The sequence below is a fragment of the Doryrhamphus excisus genome, linkage group LG1 (genome assembly GCF_037039965.1).
Source record: "Doryrhamphus excisus strain RoL-2023G ecotype Guam linkage group LG1, RoL_Dexc_Guam_v1.1, whole genome shotgun sequence".
Classification (NCBI taxonomy): Eukaryota; Metazoa; Chordata; class Actinopteri; order Syngnathiformes; family Syngnathidae; genus Doryrhamphus; species Doryrhamphus excisus.
The window spans coordinates 12,359,479-12,381,432 of record NC_136357.1 but is presented as its reverse complement, the minus strand read 5'-3'; the positions used below and the strand labels follow the sequence as shown (position 1 = coordinate 12,381,432).

Here is a 21,954-nt window from a genome sequence, read left to right as displayed (position 1 = left end):
ACCTCGTACTCCGGTACGAGGTGCATTATTTAAAAAAAAAACAAACTTGAACTGTATTATGGAAAGCAGGAAGTGAACAAATGTAACAGTTACTGATTGTAAAAGTACCAAATGGAGGGGTAGGATTTAATAAGCTGTGCTTCTTCCTACTCCTTTTGGACATGTGGAACTGTGAACTGATTATGTGTTGCATTCAATTGTAATCTGATCAAATGAAATAAAACCATTACCATTACCATTTAACTGGATCTTGAATTTATTATGTGTGTTTTGATTTCTAAAGACTATGTACATTTGTGCTGCCAGTGTGGATGACACCCTTGTGTCAATTATTGCTGCATATTTGTATTCTGACAAGATCTGTGGTCTTTTCCCTGAAACCAAAATATCTGGCTTGGCACTGAGGGTATACTGAGGCTACTGTTTTAAATGCGTTTAATTGCAGGCAACACCAACAGACAGAAGGAAGAAGGACACTCATGGCAAGAGCTCCAATTTTGCAATCAGAGTTTTTGGTAAAAATTCCCGACCATAACGTGTGTCACAACTCTAGAAAAGTGTGCTGACATCTCTGCCTTAGTGAGACGACTGTACTCGCCATAACAAACGAACAGTAGGAAGCTGACAGCTGTTACAAGGCTAGCTATCTTGGGCTGTGACAAGGACTGGTGAGAGACAAAACTCACTGGAACAATGAATATTAAACACAAAGACATTTGCTAAGCCAGTGGTTCCAACGGATACAGAGCTAACATTTCAACGTTTCAATCGAGGGTTATCGATTTGAAGAAGTGGACTCTGACATGTCCGGACAACTCACTGAGGTATGATTCAATCCTCTTAAGTGTATCTGGTGAAAAATGAAAACAACATTGTTTTGTGATTGACAGTGTTAAATGCCTCTTGAGATCCAGGAACCTGGTGTCGACAACCACACCTCGGTGTAACACGGATCTGATGTTTTCAGTGAACTAACAAGAAGCATCCATTTTCTATGAGGGTCACAGGGAGCCTATCCCAGCTGACTTCGGGCAAGAGGTGGCGTAGATACACACTCAATTGGTCGCCAGGGTGACTCGGTGGAGTAAAAAGGTGTGGTGTTTAAATGATCATTTGTTTTGCTACGTTCAATTCCACCCTCGGCCATCTCTGTGTGGAGTTTGCATGTTCTCCCTGTGCATGCGTGGGTTTTCTCCGGGTACTCCGGTTTCCTCCCACATTCCAAAAACATGCTAGGTTAATTGGTGACTCCAAATTGTCCATAGGTATGAATGTGAGTGTGAATGGTTGTTTGTCTATATGTGCCCTGTGATTGGCTGGCGACCAGTCCAGGGTGTACCCCGCCTCTCGCCCGAAGACAGCTGGGATAGGCTCCAGCACCCCCGCGACCCTCGTGAGGAAAAGCGGTAGAAAATGAATGAATGAATGTTTTGCTACCAGTTTCTCCGCAATCTTGGACACTGGGGCTATAGTTACACTCTCTCTCTCTCTCTCTCTCTCTCTCTATATATATATATATATATATATATATATACTATATATATATATATATGTAGCCAAACTTGCATTGTATATGTTATTTTGTCTTTTAGAGGGCCATAAAAGTTGAATTCTGTGTTAAAATTTGTCTCATCCACATAAAATTCAATAAAAATAACACATTGTAGAGTTGAGAAAGTCTTTAATCATTCTAGCGTTTATGCATCTTTCATGAATATCTGCATCGCTGCCCACTGCATGTGCTGCTGAATAGCATTTTAGTTTGAAATGCCCTGTTGCACAAACTAAAAACAGAGCGATGACGGAATGGAAACAATAAAAGGATGAGCATGAGCAGGATGCTGGATTATTGCTGTTGTGTATGCCTCTTTTGTCCAAGCGGCTGTTTTTACTGATAAAATAATGGTTCCTGGCTCTGACTGCTGGAAGCCATCCGCTCCAGAGGATGTGCTCTCTCATCCAGGAGCTTCATAAATGTTTGTTTGCTTTTTTTGGCACTTACTTGTTGCAACATTAGCATCCTTTCAGCGCCACAGCATCCCCAGATACGAAACAGAGCCAGGCAACAGGAGCTGACTTTAAATGGGAGGCGAGGCATTGATAGATTGATAGTAATCTGTCTTCTACAGGGTCGAGTGTCACCATTGATTTCTCTGAACGGATGAGGCAGACATCATTTGGAAATAGAGTGGTTAAGCCTCTAAACATAGTCTCATTTAACTCATTTATGTTAAATTACACACTGTAAACCCCCTAGGAAACGTCCACTGACTGACAGACGCTAATGGAACAGCGGCGGGCGACACGGTGATGTCAAGTTAAAGGAAAGTAGAGCATTATTTTAAAATCTATTAACACAAAGACGTGATCACAGGCTGAGCCAGGAAAGAGAAAAAGAAGCGATCACAATTTATTCTGGCAAGTGGAAACTAATCTTTGCCCAGCCGGGCTGGGCGCACTGTCAGACGTGTTTGGCAACCGACAACGGTAGTACACGCTTATATATGCATGTGTGTATGTGTGTGTGTGTGTGTATTGAAAAAGCAAGAGTGTGTTTGTGCAGAGCTGAGTGTCACACTTTGAATTCCGGGCACACTTTGGTTCTTTACAGGGCAGGGACGAGGGAATGACGGAAAATGAACAAGCCAGGAGGAGGAGAAGGAGAATAAATGGCGTGTGGGGGTTGTAGTGTGGGTCTGTGTGTGTGGAAGGGGGAGGCTGATTGAGACATGGAGAAGGTATTAATGAAGTCTCTGGTGATTCACATCACAACCATGACAGCTGTTGTACTGCTACTATTGTTGGAGAACAGTAGATTGTGTTTATGCTTCTTTGTCTGTCTGAAGTTGAACACCCATGAGGTGGTGCGATTCAAATATGAACAAAATTATCGCAGTCAAAATGCCTCTGAAGTCACACAAAACTACCAGATGTCAACGTGTCACCCAAAACCTCAGTTTGGCACACACCAGAGGATTAGGTGTTTTGCTTTATCTTTGGCTTTTTTTACAACACCCACTGAAAGAAATGTACCGCCGCCATGCGTGGGTTTTCTCCGGGTACTCCGGTTTCCTCCCACATTCCAAAAACATGCTAGGTTAATTGGTGACTCCAAATTGTCCATAGGTATGAATGTGAGTGTGAATGGTTGTTTGTCTATATGTGCCCTGTGATTGGCTGGCGACCAGTCCAGGGTGTACCCCGCCTCTCGCCCGAAGACAGCTGGGTTAGGCTCCAGCACCCCCTGCGACCCTCGTGAGGAAAAGCTGTAGAAAATGAATGACTGAACATCCTAATACCTGAACATTTACAGTTTCTCTGTCTAAATATGAGCAGTGGTTGACTACTGGTATGACAGTTAATGTTAAAAAGCTAACATGTGACAGTACAGTGACCATGGAACAGATCATTCCTATTTCTCTCACAGAATTTTGGAATGGAGCCTGTCCGTCACAGGACTGACACAAACCTCACTTTGACTTAACTGGCACTCACAGCTATGAATATTTTTTGGACTGCAAGAGGACCCCGCAAAGCATAAGAACACACAAACTCAAATGTTGAGCCTTCTTGCTGTGAGACACCAGTTCAAATCTTCAAATCCTCCAAAATAAAACAAAAACAAGCTTGAAACATCAGGAGGCTCACACCTCTAAGAACACATCATTCTTGTGTACTGTGGAACTAAAACATGACGGAACGGTGCAAAACACACACACACACACACACAAACACGACAAGCAGGTAGACAAACAGCAGGAAGCGTTGAGATGAAAGGCTCCTGCAAGCTCAACTCTACGATAAACACAAAGGTGGGAAAAGAGAAGCTCACCGTCTTCTCTGCATTCTTCTGGAGGTTTTGCTTTCTTTGCCAGCCGAGGATCCAGCCAGGAGGTGGTCTTGGTGTTGTGACTGCAGACGAAGGAGGGGGTCAGAGATGATGAGAAAGAGATCATTAGATCACGCTAACGACTTGGACCCAAGTGAGCGGGTCTGATTAGCAAACATTAAGTTGCATCAATTATTCAATACGGAGGCCAGCACACAACAAGCCACACATACAGCAGAATCTACAGACGCTGCATAATCCCATTAGATATAACAAATGACTTTCCAAAGATAATGGTGTTTTTTCCATTTAAAGGGGACCTATTATGGTCATTTTTCTACCCTTTCTATTGAGTTATGGACTTCTATAGAGCAGCTACACACAACAGAAAACTTTCTAGATCTTTCAGAATCTGCACCTATTCCAGCTGTATTTCCTTGGATTTGTGCTTCCCACAAAAATGCTCTGTTTTAATGTATTCCACCCACGACTCGCCTCCGGGCACGCCCACTCCACTGTAATTGGTCACCCTATTTTCTAATTTTGTGGGTATAGGAGTTGATAATAAATAAATAAAGCCTTTGGAGAGCTAACTGAAAAGTGGTTAGATACTGCGTATGAACTCAAAGAGCGGTAACTTGGGCGGCATTGGTGCCGTAGAGCTCAGAGGCCGCCCATGTTTACTAAACGCAGACAATCTTGGCACAACATCGGTAGCGGAAATGTGGTCATTAGACGTTTGAACACTGTGGTTCTCCCCACATCTCCGTGGACGCACAGCGTGTCTGACATTAATGGACCTTTCCCGGCAAGAACGCGCTGCTTCTGGCTTCAGCAAAAGTTTGGCGGATATTTTGCATTAATGTTCGCAAAAAACAGTCCTGTGTGAAATGGCGTTGACAGATGAATTTGAATCACCGACTCCAATAACGTCTGCCTGAGCTTGCCTTGTCAAGGGAGAAGCAGAGCTAGGGGGAGGGCAGAGAGCGTATCTCGCCTACAGTTCACGCCCATATACGGAAGCCCGCCCATCTATGACATCACAGACCAACACCCACTGAATGAGCGTTTTGATCCATCCAAAAACTCTTTAAGGGCTCACGTTCATTACATTAAACTTTGGCATTGTTTAACACGAGAAAACTAAATTCTAACTACATTTATAGGTCAGAAAATTGAAAAAAGCATAACAGGTCACCTTTAACTTTATTTATGATGTTGGACCAGCAGTTAACTGGACGTTGGCAGGACAAAAACATTATCTTTCATCTTCTGCCTCCTTCAGGTCAGAGCGCATTCATTGTAGAAACTGCTGCTCATACTAACACAAATATGGCACTTTTATGTGTTGTTAACTATTGTCTCTTTATGGTAATAGCCAATGCAGCTTATTGTAGAAACTGCCTTGGATTTTTTTTGGCAGGGTTTGCGGTTCCATTTATTTATGCCAAATACTTGGCTGTGTAAGTTGTGTTATTATATGAAAAATGCTCATAAATATGTTTATTAATGTGGTTGTATTTTGCAGTGGTGTACAACCATCTGTTCCTTATATAACTCTTGTACAGTGGAACCTATTTCATTCAACCCCACACGGACCAGCCGACTCACGTCGACATAAGTAGTTGCATGTTGATAGGATGTCCGATCACGTGGTGAGAAATCGGGTTCAATCACGTGGTTTCCGACTCGATCGGAATCGCCTGATATATATGTACATATTTAGCCCGAATGCTAATGTTAGCATAAATGAACATAAGAGTTACACTGAACAAAAGTGTACAATTTAACTTAACTTAACTTACTAATAATGGAATTAAATCCTCACCTTTATGCATTCATATACAGCATTAACTTGGGAAAAGAAGGATGAGGTGCAAGGAAGGACATTTATACAGTGTTGGAGAAATGGTAAACAGCACACTACTGTGGTGCGTTCACTGACCGCTAAACACAGTTTGACAAAACAACGGCCAAAGCCAAACAAATGACACAAAACATGTTAAATTATGGGCTTTCTAACAAATAAGGTGAATAACTAGCCATTGCTTGCACATTTATTTGTGACTTTAGCCAAATACATAAGCAGACTTGGTGATAATAAAGGATTTTTGAACCTGTTAACATTTTTCTTCATTTCTGTGTATTTTTATTTTTACTTTTATGTTTTCATGACATTTTATGATCTTATCTAACAAAGCTGGCATAGTAATTTCATTGTATGTCTTAACAATGACAATATTGCTTTAGTATGTGCACAAATCCAGGAAACAAACAATAAAATTAAAGCTTTTTGTTAGTTGCTATGGTAGAATTCAGTTAAAGCTAACTGGGGAGTCACTGTGTGCACATTTTAGTCCTGTGTAACGGCACAGTAGTTATGTAGGTAATGAGGAAGTTGACAATACTATTAACGCATAGACATCAACTGACTCCCCTGCAAAAGTTATGACGACAAAGTAGTCGACCATGTATCGCTACATCAACTTAAGGAGGCACTTTTTAGTAATCAGAACACGGCGGACCAGGACTTAATGAGTTGGTTGACACAGATGGGTTGTTGACATAAATGGGCTCCACTCTATTGCATCGCATTCGATTCTGTAGGTCATTTAGTGAGCACATCTCACATTGTAAACCCATCCATAGTGGTGATATATTCTTCTCACACACCCGTATAATATGCTCCACTGTTTTTCCTCCACTCTAACTGACATCTTTATCCCATATCTTCAAGTTAAACGATCATCCAAAGAAGCTACTCTTTAACATCTCTATCTACTTCTTTCAAACCTCCATGACAACTGTGATGATGGAGGTTATGATTGAGGAGATCTTCGCATTCAGCTTCACCTTGTGTGTGTCTCACACGGAATTCAAGCTTTGTTGTTTTTCTTCTTCTTCATCAATTTCCTCCCTCTCCTCCCCAACTCTCTAAAGCTCCTCGGACATGATGCTTCAACACTGCTACTGTACCTCCGGCTTGTTTTCACCCCCTTCTCACTGACTGTAGTTACTTGGTGTGAAACTTAATCCCAACTGGGAAATCACCCACTTTTACTTGCCAGCCTGTCTGTGGTTTTTCTGTGGTTGATTTTGACAAGGTTTTACCATTTCCACCCCAGGAAGTTTGAGGAGAAACACTAAAAAAAAAACAACTCTCTTCCACAAAATGATTTTATACAGCGCCTGCCAAAATATGGACAGTATGCATCTTGCGGTCACATCATTAGGTACATAAACGCATCATGCCGCTTCTTCTTGGCCATTTTTGTGTAATCACCGAACATAGGCACCGGAAGATGAATGATTCCGAGAGAATCGAAATGTCAGAACCGGTTCCCACGGATGCTCGATAATCGATACCCAACCCAATCCCCAACCACCGGGCCTCAGTCTGGTACCAGCCCATGTGCGGGGCGAAACTGGGCTGTGGAAAAACTTTCATGAGCAACGATAAGAAAAAGACAAGTTTTATATGGTGAAGATTCTATTAGCAGGGGGCAAAAAAGCCATACCGAGGAAATGGGGAAAGAAGGATGCCCTACACAGAATCAGTGGACTGAGAAAGTGGCGGTAATCTACATAATGAAAAGGTTGATGCTTCGCCTACGACTACAGGAGGCCCAATTCAAGGACAAAGCCGGGAGAAGACACCGAGGCAGACCTTGGACACACTGGAAGGATTATGTCTCACAGGTGGGCAGGCCTTGGTGTCCTCCCAGTGGAGCTGGAGGAGGTGGCCAGAGACCGCGGAAGTCTGGGCTTCCTTACTGAAGCTGCTGCCCCTGCGACCTGGACCCGGATAAGCGGAGGAGAATAAAATGGAATAATATACTATTATATTAGAAAGCCCATAGTTTTTGCACGTTTATGTTGTTTTGTTTCGCGGCATGTTTATTCCCAGCTGTCTAAGTAGTTATCTGCTCCGAGACCCAGTGGAAGTTTCTCCAATGCTGCCATAAATAGACTTTTGTATTTTTCCCCATTCTTCTTTCCCCACATTGTTGTTCCCAAATGTTGGTTCTGGATGAGAATCCATGAAAGTGAGCTTTGATGACATTATTATTAGTGCATGCTCGTTTTTTCCATTTCATGCTAGCACACTGGCTGTTACCAACACATCAGAAAACGATGTGATCCAATTTGGAAAACAAACTCAAGGCTCGTACTAAAGGTCAGTCTGTGTTCATTTTGTGTTTTTAATTTGATTTTGTTCGAAGCAACTGGAACCTGAACCAGTCTGTGGATTAAAAAAGGTTAGAGACCACTGTTCCCTTTAAAAGCACTATATAGTTATGATTATTATGATGATTATTATCATTATCCTGGGAACATATTGTACTTGAATTGAATTTGAAAGATAGATTCTGCTCTTACTCAATGAAGTAGACTTCCCCCTTCTCCGTGTACGCCATCTCCCAGTTGTCGGGCAATGGACCCAGCTCTTCCTCGTCCACATCAGGGATTTTGCTGGGGGACTTGGAGGGTGATTTGGGGCCCTCCTCTACATCGGTGGGGGCCTCACTGGTGACTGCGGCCTGGCTACAAGTTTCCACAGCAACCTCCCCTGACGCATCGGTGCTCTTGTCCTCATGTTCACTGGACTCTGGAATGAATACACATACATAGTTTAATGCTGTATTGTTTTGTTACTAAATTAAATTCAATTAACTTTCAATAAGATTTCAACCTCGGAGTTTGTAGTTCCAGTTATTTCTTGTAAATACTCGGAAAAAAGCCAGTCTGACTAATTTGGGCTGAAAACGTGCACGCACACATGCACACGTGCAGACCTAGACTCTGGGCACTATGCACGCCATGCATGATGAGTCAGTGCTGCCGAGCTGTGAACCCCCAGGAGGGAGAGAGGTAGATAGAGGGTCTGAGGACAGCGAACATGAGGACTACACAACATGTCAAAAAGACTGAAACCGGCATAGACAGAGACTTTCAGGGTCAGTGAGTGACTCATATACACAAGAAAAGGGCTTAAGAGAGTGACAACAAAAAAAGGGGGCTGGTGGCTTCTAAGTCACACAAGACATGGGGGTGGGGGGGGACATCACCAGACCAGTGCAATATTTATGCTTATTTCAACATAAGTGCTGGAGCAAAGAGACGCTGTATCATACGTCTTATTATTGTGGATGCAAGTCTTTCAGCATCACTGTCAACTCAAAGTGCCTTACGGCTCTGTGAATGGGAGAAAAAAAAAAGCATGCACGAGATTCACTGAAGGTTCTTTCTGTCAAAGGCCAGATGTAGAAGCAAAAGTAGCATGACACATGCCAGTGAGAGAAACAGAGTGCAGGCTAACTAAACATTACGGCATACTGCAGCGAGCCAGATGAAAGCAAGAGAAGCGGAGGATAGAGATGCAGGAGAGGTCAGAAGAAAGAGAAGAGGGGGAGAGATGGAGTATTATTATTAGAAACAAGCATCAAGGCCAGTGGTGGGAGAGGTGTGGAGGCAAAATGACACTATAGAACAATGATAATAGAGAAGCCATCAAGGTGCCTTTGAGGCCTGCGTTATATAAGTTTATGGAGCCATGCAGCAAAGCTCAGTGTGTTCGTGTCTGCAACCGAGTGGTCAGGGTGCAGTCAGAGTACAGATTTATTTTATATAAGTACCAGTTACCCGCTCGTTTGTATTAACTTCTACCTGTGAGATGGCCACAAAACAACCCACAGGACAGTTTGTGACTTCAGCTTCAATTGATCAGCGGCAATGGGAACTCCATGTTTGAGATTTAAAAGTCATGTCAATCGAGAAGTGGGATCACATTAACAACACCTGTAATAACCAATCCAAATCCTGCCTTAGAAATTCCACGTTTTACCTTCAAAACTTATTGTAATTAGTACATCACTGGACAAATCACCAGACCTACCTAGTAACTTCATTTCAATTATTATTATTATTATATATACTAGCACAGTATATGTTTTTTCTTTGTATTGCATTTATTTCCAAATTTTACTTAATTAATAATTAACCCCTTAATTAATTATGTTTTATTTAGTTTCATTTTAAATTGTTTTTTTAATTAATGCTATACTTCTACAGCATATTTCTCTTAATGTATTTAATGTAATGTTAATGTATGTAAAAGTCAAATTTTAAGTCATTTTACCCCCCAAAATGTTTGTGCCTAGTAACTTTATATTATTTTAATCGACAATGCCATCGTCAATCGTCATTACCAAAAAAGGTTACCCATATGTTTATTATCGTGGTTGTATTTCGCAGTGTGTTTAGAATTGTACTGTACTGTACCGTAAGTCATTCATTTTCTACCGCTCATCCTCACGAGGGTCGCGGGTGTGCTGGAGTCTATCCCAGCTGACTTCGGGCGAGAGGCGGGGTACACCCTGGACTGGTCGCCAGCCAATCACAGGGCACATATAGACAAACAACCATTCACACTCACATTCATACCTATGGATATGCAGGCCACACTATTCTACCTCTGCGTCACTAAAATATCAATTCTTTTGGTTGAGTGGTTATCATACATTTTTTTTCCTGCCATCAACACTACCTTTCTGTGGTGGCAGCACAAAAAAATTAAAAAAGGAAAAGAAAAAGCAACATTTGTAAATGTTCAATGTTTTGGTGTCACTTTTGTATTTTTTCAACATTGGTGTTTCCACTATACTACATGGTGTGGAACCGGTGCATTTGGCAGTACAGGTATCCTGAATCAAGTGCCCGTCCTACCTGGCGTAATGGCCACTCCGTTGCCATTGACGACGGGGCTCTCCTCTTCCTCCTCCTCTGGGGGCTCCAAGCTGGCACGCTGCTCCATGTTGCTTACTGACTGGTTCCTCTTCCTCTTGCCCTGGGCACTGGGCCGGGCTCCGGGCAGCAGGGCCTCACTCACATTAAGGGGAGGGGCTGCTGGGGACGGTTCTGCTGGAGGCTTGGGTGTCCCGTAGAAGTTATCTGAAGGGGCAGAGAGACACACAGTATGACTTACTGTTTAATTTCATTTCAACAAGCATCAGATTACAATTGAGTGCATCACATAATCAGTTCACAGTTCCACATGTCCAAAAGGAGTAGGAAGAAGCAAAGCTTATTAAATCCTACCCCTCCATCTGGTACTTTTACAATCAGTAACTGTTACATTTGTTCCCTTCCTGACTTTCTGATATTATAATTTGTTTTTTAAATTATTATTATTATTATAATTTTTGTCACATACCGAAGTACAAGGTGATATGAATATCCAATGACATCATGGGTACCGTAGATCATAGACTTTTCAAAAAAAGTATTCTTCCTTGGCCCATGCACCACATTTTTGCATGCTTTATGTAACTTTACTCACTTTTTCTGTCCTACTGTTAACAATTACTGTTGAATTCTTGAACTATTACATCTATACATTATATATACAGTGGTGTTAAAAAGTATTTGCCCACTTCCTGATTTCTTATTTTTTTATGTTTGTGACACTTAGTAAAATTAAATTAGGGCTGACAATTGATCAATGTATTTATTTGCAATTTTACAAGTTTTTCCAACCTGAAAACGTATATATACCACTTTTACGCTTTCATGCACAAGGCAAAAATAGGTCTAAAGAGGTCAAAAGAGGTCTAAAAATGGCCTAAAGATTGGGGGGCCTGACAGGGGGAACCTCTCTGGCCACTTACTCATGCATCCAAAGACACACATACGCATTGCACTCACACCCCCTCCTCATCCAACGCCTTCGCCACTATACAATTTGAGTCACCTACTAGTAGAACAGCACAACTTTAATTTGGCTTTACAGAAATGTGACACTTGCACGACCGCTAAATTAAAGAAGTCACAAGTCATAATAGAGGCATATGTCTTCCTCTAAAAGAGGGTGTAAAAAAGGCATCATTGTTTATTATTTATGCTGTAAAGTTGACATGGCATGAGAAGTGAAATGAAATATTACCACAAACCAGCAGCTCCAAACCACACAGCGATGAACATCAGTGGCCTCAAGCCTTTGTACCACATCAGGAACAGCTGCTCCAACCCAACTCCGAAACACACACACACACACACACATCACACACTTCGGATGGACTTGTCCTGTTCTACCACACCTGCTTTGTGACTGAACTGTCCCTCGGGTCACAGCACAGCAGTTTTAGCGGAGCAGGAACCTGCTGTTACGTTCTTAGGCAATAAGAAAACATCTGCAAATTATCTGGAGGAAGATGAAAAACATGCATATTGTATCCACATCTGACTGCCTGCTGTTAAGTCTTTATAATCAAGCATGGCAATGCTGCAAAGTAGTTGATCAGACAACCAGTGTGTCACAGTACATCACAGTACACAGTTGGAAATCTTTTAGGAATTTCATTTTTGTTCCCACAGTGTCGGCAGCACTCGTGTACCCTCAAGACCATGACACTACCACCATGCTTGACTGTAGGCAAGACATAATTATCTTGCTACTCACTTGTCTTGCCAGCTATTTAGCTTTGACCATGTTTATTTGTTAAGTATTTTTAAGTTTCTTTGAGGTGAAAAAGTCACAATTAAAATCTGTTTGTCGGGATCACCGTTAGCTCAAGAAAGCAGCAGCAGCAGTCGACTATTAGTCAACTGTGGACAAAATCTAACTAATCAGATTACTGATGAGACTGTGAAAATAGTTAGTCACAGACAGTCCTAATAATAATAATAATTTAAAAAATAATTGGAGAAAGGAGAACATGAGGATGACTCCAATCAATTTCATTTAAATTTTACCGTCACTAAATTTTTCATTCATTCATTCATTTTCTACCGCTTTTTCCTCACGAGGGTCACGGGGGGTGCTGGAGCCTATCCCAGCTGTTTTCGGGCAAGAGGACTGGTCGCCAGCCAATCACAGGGCAAATATAGACAAACAACCATTCACACTCACATTCATACCTATGGACAATTTGGAGTTGCCAATTAACCTAGCAAGTTTTTGGAATGTGGGAGGAAACCGGAGTACCCGGACAAAACCCACGCATGCACGGGAGAACAAGCAAACTCTACACAGAGATGGCCGAGGGTGGAATTGAACCCTGGTCTCCTAGCTGTGAGGTCTGCGTGCTAACCACTCGTCCGCCGTGCCACTAAATTTTTAACCTCACTAAATTAATAAAACACAAAAATATGAAATTGAACTAAAGAATGAATTAGACAGGAAAATAAATGCAGATAACGTCACAGACAAAAAGCCGGTTTCATTCCGCAAAGAATACAATTGAGTACTGAGACTGTAACAAAACAAAACTGTGAAATTTCCTATCGCTCACCTTCATAGGTTCCACTCTCTAGCAAGGCTCCGCTTTGCTCCAATTCCATAAAACGTTCCACAGTCACAAAGTTGTAGTCCACCCCAGGCACCTCCCCCTCCTTGGGCTGCCTGGTGGTACCTGGAAAAAGAAGATGGAGAAGGTCAGAAGAGCCTCTTGAGAAGAAATTGGAAAAAAAGGAGAGGAAACTACACAAGTGGCTGAGTCAGCAACGTTTTCATGTGACGCGACAGTCAAATCCATTCATACACTTGAGTGAGTGACAGTAAGAGACGCCGCCATCTTTTACTTCCAGAGACTCCATCAATAGTTTTTTTTGCATATATCAAAGCTCCTTCCGCAGCACACATTGTAGAGGCAACACATTTAGCACAGAGCAATTAAGAACCTGCTCTGGAGATCTCCATCAGCGGGGCTCTGTGATGGGGCCTAATGAGGTGCTCGTGTTTGCGCTTCGGCCAAGTCATCTTTGGATTCCGTCTCAGTGAAGTCCACATAAAACAGGTGACTGGCCCGGTATGTGTGCACACGGATTTTGTCAGAACCCGGGCCCATGCTGTTCAAGCAAAGTTGATACGAGTGTGAGACATTTAGCCCACAATGACTAAATGTGGAGGAAAAGTTAGTGTGTCCTGGCACACTATCTCACAAAAAGTAAATACAGCCATTCATATTTCAAAAAGAATGTTTAGACTAGTTCTCACGGGACAATATCTTTAGAGTAGTCAGTGTACAGCTTGTATAGCAGTATAGATTTACTATACAAGACAATACTCAGTAATGGTGGTCATGGACTGGGGCTGCACGAGTGCTGGCAACACTATGGAGCAGCGGGTCATCGAGGAGATACGTCAATTCCAACATGTCGGTGACATTCTGAAGCAGAGCATTATTTGGTGGTGTGATACAATGCTAATAATATATAAAAAAATATATATATGCTAAGGGTTGCATAGATGAAAGTTGTGTGAGTGATATCATTTAGAGGGCAATCATATCAAGCAGACGTAGAAAACGGGAGTAGCCTTGTCATTGCACAGTTCTGATAAAACTGCCTGCTCGGTTAAATATCTTAGACCAGGGGTCTCAAACTAGCGGCCCGCGGGCCAAATGCGGCCCGCAGGATGCTTGTTTGAGGCCCCCGTCTAGTTTGATATGGATGCCATATGGTTTCATGAACCCAGACATGACAGCTCAAAGCTGCGTGCACACCGCACACACAATTTACGCGATTTTGCCCTGCCCGTACGCAAGCGAACCTGTTTTGCTTTTTCTCTCATCATCCATGACTGAGATCAAAACACTGAAAAAGTGTTTTTTTTTTTTTTTTGAAAACCTGATGCGGCCCAGCCTCACCCAGACCCTAGCTCCAGTAGCCCCCAAGTAAATTGACTTTGAGATCCCTGTCTTAGATGCTATATATGTTACATACAGTAATGATCATGTTTTCATATTTTCCGTGGCAACTTACAGTTTTTTGGTTAAAAAAACTACAGTTTGTGTAATTGCTCAGTTGCCTCACTCCATATTTCCCCTTCGCCAGACACCAAATAGCCGCAGTATTTTATTGAATGACACCGTAATATAATATAAATCCAACCCAGCTCTTATATACAAAGACCCCTGTAATATTAGTGCAGTGGAACCAAGTACATTAAACTTTAGTGTGTTACAAGAGAAAATAAAAATGTATCTTGTGTGCCCCCCCCCCCCCCCTTCCTGCCCGCATTGGGTAAACACAGAGCTATTGATCTGGAGGATCACAATCAAATTATTCTGCTGCCCACACTCGAGTAGGCCAGAATACTGATGACCCGCTCATGGCCTCCTCTCCCACTGCTTCCCTGTTCAGACACTCCAAGAAGGAGAGAGACGGATTGACAGTTTAGGCCTTGAGAATGCCAAAGGAGGTTTTATATTACTGCTTTTTTTTCCTTTGTTACACATTTTTGGTACAAAGAAATACAAATCCATAACCAGCGGGTATTTGCTCCTGTAGACCTTGCAACCGGTGACTATGGCAATCTTGGAGGTTAACTGAATAGAGGTGATTTTGGCATTTACAGTAGTTTTAGTTGAGGAAAAAGTTGTACTACATTACAAAGAAACCACACCGAAAAGAATAAATAATAATACTATGACAATAAAATAGGCATAAAGTAACTGGACAGGGTGAATTCAGGATTGCATTTGTTCTGCAAAACATTCTAAAAATATAATTTAACTAAATAAAAATACAGCAAAAAAGGAATAATTTTACAAAAATAAAAATATTAAAATAAAAAAATTAACAAAAAAAAAATAACGTCATCTCAGTCACATAAAGATGGAAGACATTTTTACAAAGACCGAATATGAGACACAAATAAAACGATGAAATTACCATTCAGTTGCAGATAAATATTCTAATGTTATGAGAATAAAGTCAAGATATGGGATTAAAGTCCTAATTATGAGAATAACATTGACAAGAACACTTTGGAATTAATTGGTAGAAAAAAAACAAGAGCAGCACAAATGCAAAAAGCCGGTGTAATTTTACAAGAATAAAGTCAAAATATACACACAAAAAAATGTCTATTTCTGACACATAGCTGAATTAACTATTTGACCAAACATCTGCTGTGTTGTGAATGCTGAATCGTGTGCTGGGATTCACTGTAATCGCAATTCATAATTGATGGAGCATTGAGACAGAGTGTTAAAATGTTCACTTTGTGTTTTGTTCTTTTTTTCTTTTTAATCACGCAAACCTCACCAGTTTCTATGCAGAGAACTTCAATAAACAAGCCGGACTTGTACAAATGTAAAAAAAAAAAAAAAAATGTTGTGAAACTGCACAGAGGAGCCAAAAGAACCGCTGGCTATTGATTGGATGTCATGCTCTTGCTAATAAAGGCTAAAGTCGGCTGCATGCCAAGAAATGTTCTCTGCTGTACCAGCCAAAAATCTCCGAGGTGACACTGTGAGAGGGTGCAGGCTTAAATGTATAATAATGTGGAAAAGCTTCAGGAGGAGGAAGGAGGGCATTCAAACTAAAACTAGTGGGTGTGTGTGAGTAAGATGCAACACAGGAACGGAACAAGGAAAGTCCATTTGGAAGTGAAGCCAAAATAGCCAACGCACTGAAATAGCTCAGCTGGGCGTCAGACGGCAGCAGGACAAAAGACCTTTTGCTAAATAATAGAAAGAAGAAGCTTCACCTTGCAGTGCCTCCTCTGCAGCATAACGTTCACGCATGAGAAATATTTGTATAATCAGACAGGAAGCCAGAACGCGCAGGAAGCAGTGAGGGGATGCAAAGCTAAAAATAGACTATCGATGGACTGATTATCATAATAAAAAGTGTGTGTGTGTGTGTGTTTTGCTGGTCAGAAGATTCATAGTCGACACACACACACACATGCACAGTGCTTGGATATTTCCTCCCTCATGACTGTTGAGGTAGCAGAGGATGACAGGGGGATACAATGTTGACACGGTCGAGTAAAACTGGTTACACACGCTTTCAGCTTCATATGACATATTAGGAGTGTTTTGTTCCACTCATGTACTATATTTCAGTGCACAGGGAGCTCTGGATCTATAAAAATGAATGAGGGAATGAGGCGGATGCAGGATTTGAGGATTTGTTAAGCATAACCGTCCTCTGGGATTAATGCACCAAGCATGATATATGTGTCTTGTATCCCAATGCAGGCAGTTGTTTGTTGTGCTTTTAGTATTTCAGGCTACCCAACTGAACTGAAAGGGGGATCTAAAGACCCACAGTAAATCATGACTAGGCTTGTGTCGCCTTTGCAGACATTACTTATTTTCCATGATGAAAGCCCAGAAGCAACAATTCTCGAGCGCATAATCAATTGAATTTGTCTAGTACCACCACCCCCAATAAAAGCCCCCCAGTGTTTTTTGATACCCCGGCGGTCATTTGCTTTTGTAGTCAACAGGCAATTGGGTGGTTAAAAATAAAAATGCATGCTGATCCTCATATTGTTCAATAATAATAATAAAAAGTGACCATAAAGATCTTATATGTATATTATGTTATATACATTATGTAACTGAAAAGTGGCGTTAATTGGAGCACATACCATATATTTAGGTGACCCATGTCAAAAGGAGAGATAAAGTGTTGTGGATCAAAAAAGCAGGAAAACCCATTACAATACACTCATATGTGACTTTACTCATCTGTATACACCAGTCATTATTTGCACTATGACCCATTTATCATTGCACTAAAATAAATATATCTGCTCCTGCATATGCTCCTGTGCAATACGATGTGTATATTTTGGATATATCTTGTATATTCATTCATTCATTTTCTACTGCTTTTTCCTCACGAGGGTCGCGGGGGGTGCTGGAGCCTATCCCAGCTGTCTTCGGGCGAGAGGCGGGGTACACTCTGGACTGGTCGCCAGCCAATCACAGGGCACATATAGACAAACAACCATTCACACTCACATTCATACCTATGGACAATTTGGAGTCATCAATTAACCTAGCATGTTTTTGGAATGTGGGAGGAAACCGGAGTACCCGGAGAAAACCCACGCATGCACGGGGAGAACATGCAAACTCCACACAGAGATGCCCGAGGGTGGAATTGAACCCTGGTCTCCTAGCTGTGAGGTCTAACCACTAGACCGCCGTGCCGCCCTATCTTGTATATATCTTGTTAAATTATCTTTTTACTATACTTTTATATACTTTTTTTCTTTTTAAACTTGACTACTGCACTGAAAAGAGAAGCTCTCCAATCTCGTACATCTTGTATAATGACAATAAAGGCCATTCTATTCCATTCCAAAAAGTAACAGTGGTAACAACTTACTGGACTCCAAAGCCAATGACACAGGCCCTAGTACTGAACCTTGTGGGACACCAGGAGAGAAGGCCATCTGTGAAAATGGCAATGAGCTTCCATTGTGGTTTTGGTAGAAGAGTATGTGTATACCTCATCAATCTGTGTACTCCAATGATACCTGGCTTGCAATGACAGGATATAGTCAGATGGGTATATCTGTCCACTTACTCTGCAGATATCCTATTCCTGTGTGATTGTTATCAAATTTGACCAAGACTCGCATGAGGACAACTGATTCCACGTCCTGTCTGCTTGCATTGTCCTCTTAAAAAAAAAAAAAAACTCGCACAAGCAACTCTGCCAGCCTCTTTTCTTCCTCCTTGGCCAGCAGATATTAAAAGTGTGAGAGCAGGTCTGCAGCAAAGGGAAAGCTCAAACATACGAGCACACGCGCTTCCTCATTTGCACTCCAAAGTGCAGCGGCGCAGCATGACGACACTGACAGGAGCGTCTGCTGTCATGACAACTCGCCACAGCTTGGCAACGCACTCATGCTGTGGCAACGAGATTGAGAGATTGGAGCAAACATTTTGGTGGGTTATGAAAATCTGACATTTTTCACAGTCACATAATTTCTGTGATGGTGTTTACAACCATTTTTGGTGGAAATTGTGTTGAAAATGTACACGTCTGTGCATGACCAGACTGAGCACACACATGCAGTATAGACCCAAGCGGTCTATACTATACTTTAAAAACCTTTGAAACACCTACCTCAAATATGTATTACCATAGAAATACACTAAACAGCAGTTTATTTTAAAGGAAAACTGCACTTTTTTTGGAAATTTTCCCATCATTCACAATCCATGTATATGGAGCATATAAAGCATGTACGTACGTATATCAAACGATAAAACCTTTGTAGTCAAAATAAGTAACCCCCAATGATGTGCATTGTTAGCTAGCTCATACTAACTAATTTTCTCTCGTTAGAATGCACAGAAAAGGGAAATAAATGTTTCACATAAGGATTGTGGATGATGGGCAAAATTTTCAAGTGCAGTTTTCCTTTAAGACTATAAATTCACAATGGCTTCTGGAGTCCCGCATGGCTCAATGCTCTAACCCATGTCATTATCAATCTGTGTATTATTTGTTTATTCTTATTTCTTAAAATAAAACCAAAACTAAAAGAATGAAATACATTTTTTTCATAATTTTTTTTCCAGACCTCAAACAAAAAAAGAACGTTTTCCAGATTTTTTGTGCACAGTTGAAAAATTGACAAAAAACATAACGGGCGATTGCCCATTTGTTCAACGTTGATATGATCCAAGGCTTATGACCCGGAAGTGAACTTTGATTTGTTGCAAGCCATGGAAGCCAGAAGTCAAGTTGGATCTTATTCAGAGACAAGAGATAACTGCAGCGCCAGCAGCAATAACAATGAACACATTTGTGCAGTTTAGGGAAGAGCAAATAACCCGGTACACCCCCCTCCCCCACTTCTACTGGGGGAAAATCCAGTTTTCATCACTGATGCTGATGCTGGTGCCTTGACACTAAGGTATAATTAAATTATATATTTTTGCATGAATTGTGACACTTTCAAAACAATGTGTAATTATGTCAGCAAATCCTCCAAACCTCCATTGTGTGTATTCTTAATTCTCCCATGGGGCTCCGAAGCAGGATTTCTCCTTATTCTGGATACGTTTGAGGATTTACTGTTAAATATTGTCTTTTAATTGTTGTGTACTATGCTCTTATGCTGCACTGAACATCAATCAATTATAACAACACCTTTAGCAGAACTCATGGAACTCCTTGTGTAATGAACGCCAGCTGGTGCAGCTGTGCTGACAAACGTTGATTAACCTCTCAACTGTAATTCTGCAAACCCTGGTTCGAGCCTCGACGGAACAAAGGGCTGCTCGGACCAATCAGATTACACCTTGTTAGCTCGGAGTCAGCATGTAGGCCACACAGTCAGGAGATTGGGAAGACCTGGATTCGATTAATCTGTGTGTGGAGATTAATGGATATCGGATATTGATAAGAAAGCTAATATCGAGCATAGCAGGACTCCAGGAAAATGTGTTATTTAGGCAGGATTAGCTTGTGGCATTAAGACTAAATCATCCATTCATCCATTTTCTATACCACTTATCCTCACTAGCGTCACAGGGGTATGCTGGAGCCTATCCCAATCTCTGTTGGGCATCTCTGTGTGGAGTTTGCATGTTCTCCTTGTGCATGCGTGGGTACTCCGGTTTCCTCCCACATTCCAAAAACATGCATGTTAAGCTAATTGGCGACTCAAATTGTCCATAGGTATGAATGTGAGTGTGAATGGTTGTTTGTCTATATGTGCCCTGTGATTGGCTGGCGACCAGTCCAGGGTGTACCCCACCTCTCACCCGAAGACAGCTGGGATAGGCTCCAGCATACCCGCGACTGTAGTGAGGATAAGCGGCATAGAAGATAGATGGATGGATGTATAGGGGTCATTCCTATTGTCATGTTTGACCACGTTTGGACTAAAATTGGTAACACCATTGTCCTCAAAAGCGTCCACTTTAAAACATGTTTGTGTTAGATTAGTTTGAGCCTATCCATCCACAATGCCTCATTGTGTCCACAGTGTTACTTCTGGTCCACAAGCGGCTGCACCCTCCATCAATCAATTACTACAACACCTTCAGAAGGGAGAGTTCACGCATGGTTAGTGTGGAGCAATCGCCATCATCATGTTTCAGTAGGCAGCTTCCACTCAGATGGCGAGGGCTAGTCCAAAGGAGGATCTTGGCCAGTTGGGTGTCACCTCTGCAGTATAAATGACTGGAGCGTTGGGGGATGGTCGGCCACCGTGGATACTGTCGTGCTGTCATCAGCAATGCGAGTGTGATGTGGGGATGGAAGGTTGGTCAATACTGAGCTTGAGAGCTAATAGCATATCACTGTCCTCAAGATGGAGCGCCAGTGAAGCAGATGAAGACCTTTGTAAAAAAAAAAAGAGTGACTTGCTTTATGAGCTCGTGGTGGAAAATGACTTGAGTCGGGTTTATGAACATATTTGCAGAGGACAGGGAGTTGTTAAAGGCTTTATGGAGATGTTGTGGTATCCACTAAAACACAAGTGTGTTTTAGTAGCGATATATACAGTATGTCCTTGTTGCTGTTGATGAGCTTGAATATAAAGCTGTCACTCTTTGGGAGGTGTGTGCTCACTGTTATGTTTGTCTTTCTTCCTGACACCACAACTTAAAAACTGCTTGGGTATAACACAGTGGTTCCCAAACTTTTCACAGTCGCATAAGCCGTCAGACATGTACCCCTACTCCTTCTTTGATATACGTATTATTAAATATATTATATTATGACAGGGCTCGACAATAACGATGTACCGATGGCCCGGGGCAAGTTAAAACAAAATTTGGCCAAGTAAATCTAATCAGTGATATTCCCGTCAGGCAAGTGCACTTTAGCATGCCGTACTGCCAAGAGTTTTTTTTTTTTTAAAGCGGTTCTTGTTTAAATTACGGACTGCGTAATTTCGGTGGTAATTTGCAAACCAATCCTTGCAAATCTTGAAATGGACCAATCAGAATCGTTTATTTAAACCGCAGTCCGCATTTTACCCACACCCGTTCTTGTTCACGATCAACCAATCAGCGATCGTTTGACTAGGAAAACATCCACCATGGCGTCACTGCCAACATCGTCTAATTCTTCAACAACTTCTGAAGAAAAACAGCAAAAAGTGATGAACCAGTGCCTCCTAAACAAGTATTTTATTAGCGGCAGCCAATCAAATGATGGCACAGGTGAGTGAATCACATTGCTGTGACAATTTGAAGTGGTCACAATGAAACACCACCGATTAGATCCAATACCAAGTGCTGATTTTGCACAAGCTACAAAATCTAGCACTTCCATTTCTCTGTGTATTTTTCTCACCTTTGCTTCACAAATTATTGTTTGACCATTGAGCATTTTTTTCTGGATTAAAAACACTT

General features: G+C 41.6%; 1 protein-coding gene across 6 annotated transcripts in view; it reads right to left on the bottom strand.

Annotated features, from left to right (window-relative positions):
* magi2b (membrane associated guanylate kinase, WW and PDZ domain containing 2b) overlaps window positions 1–21,954 on the bottom strand; it is a 108,117-nt gene that overhangs the window by 46,297 nt on the left and 39,866 nt on the right. For all 6 annotated transcript variants that reach the window (XM_058076584.2, XM_058076582.2, XM_058076583.2 and 3 more), the window contains exons 3-6: window positions 13,120–13,239; window positions 10,556–10,780; window positions 8,210–8,438; window positions 3,833–3,912 (exon numbers count right to left, since the gene is read on the bottom strand). In XM_058076584.2, the coding sequence (XP_057932567.2) occupies window positions 3,833–3,912; window positions 8,210–8,438; window positions 10,556–10,780; window positions 13,120–13,239 (654 nt within the window). The remainder of the gene's footprint in view (window positions 1–3,832; window positions 3,913–8,209; window positions 8,439–10,555; window positions 10,781–13,119; window positions 13,240–21,954) is intronic.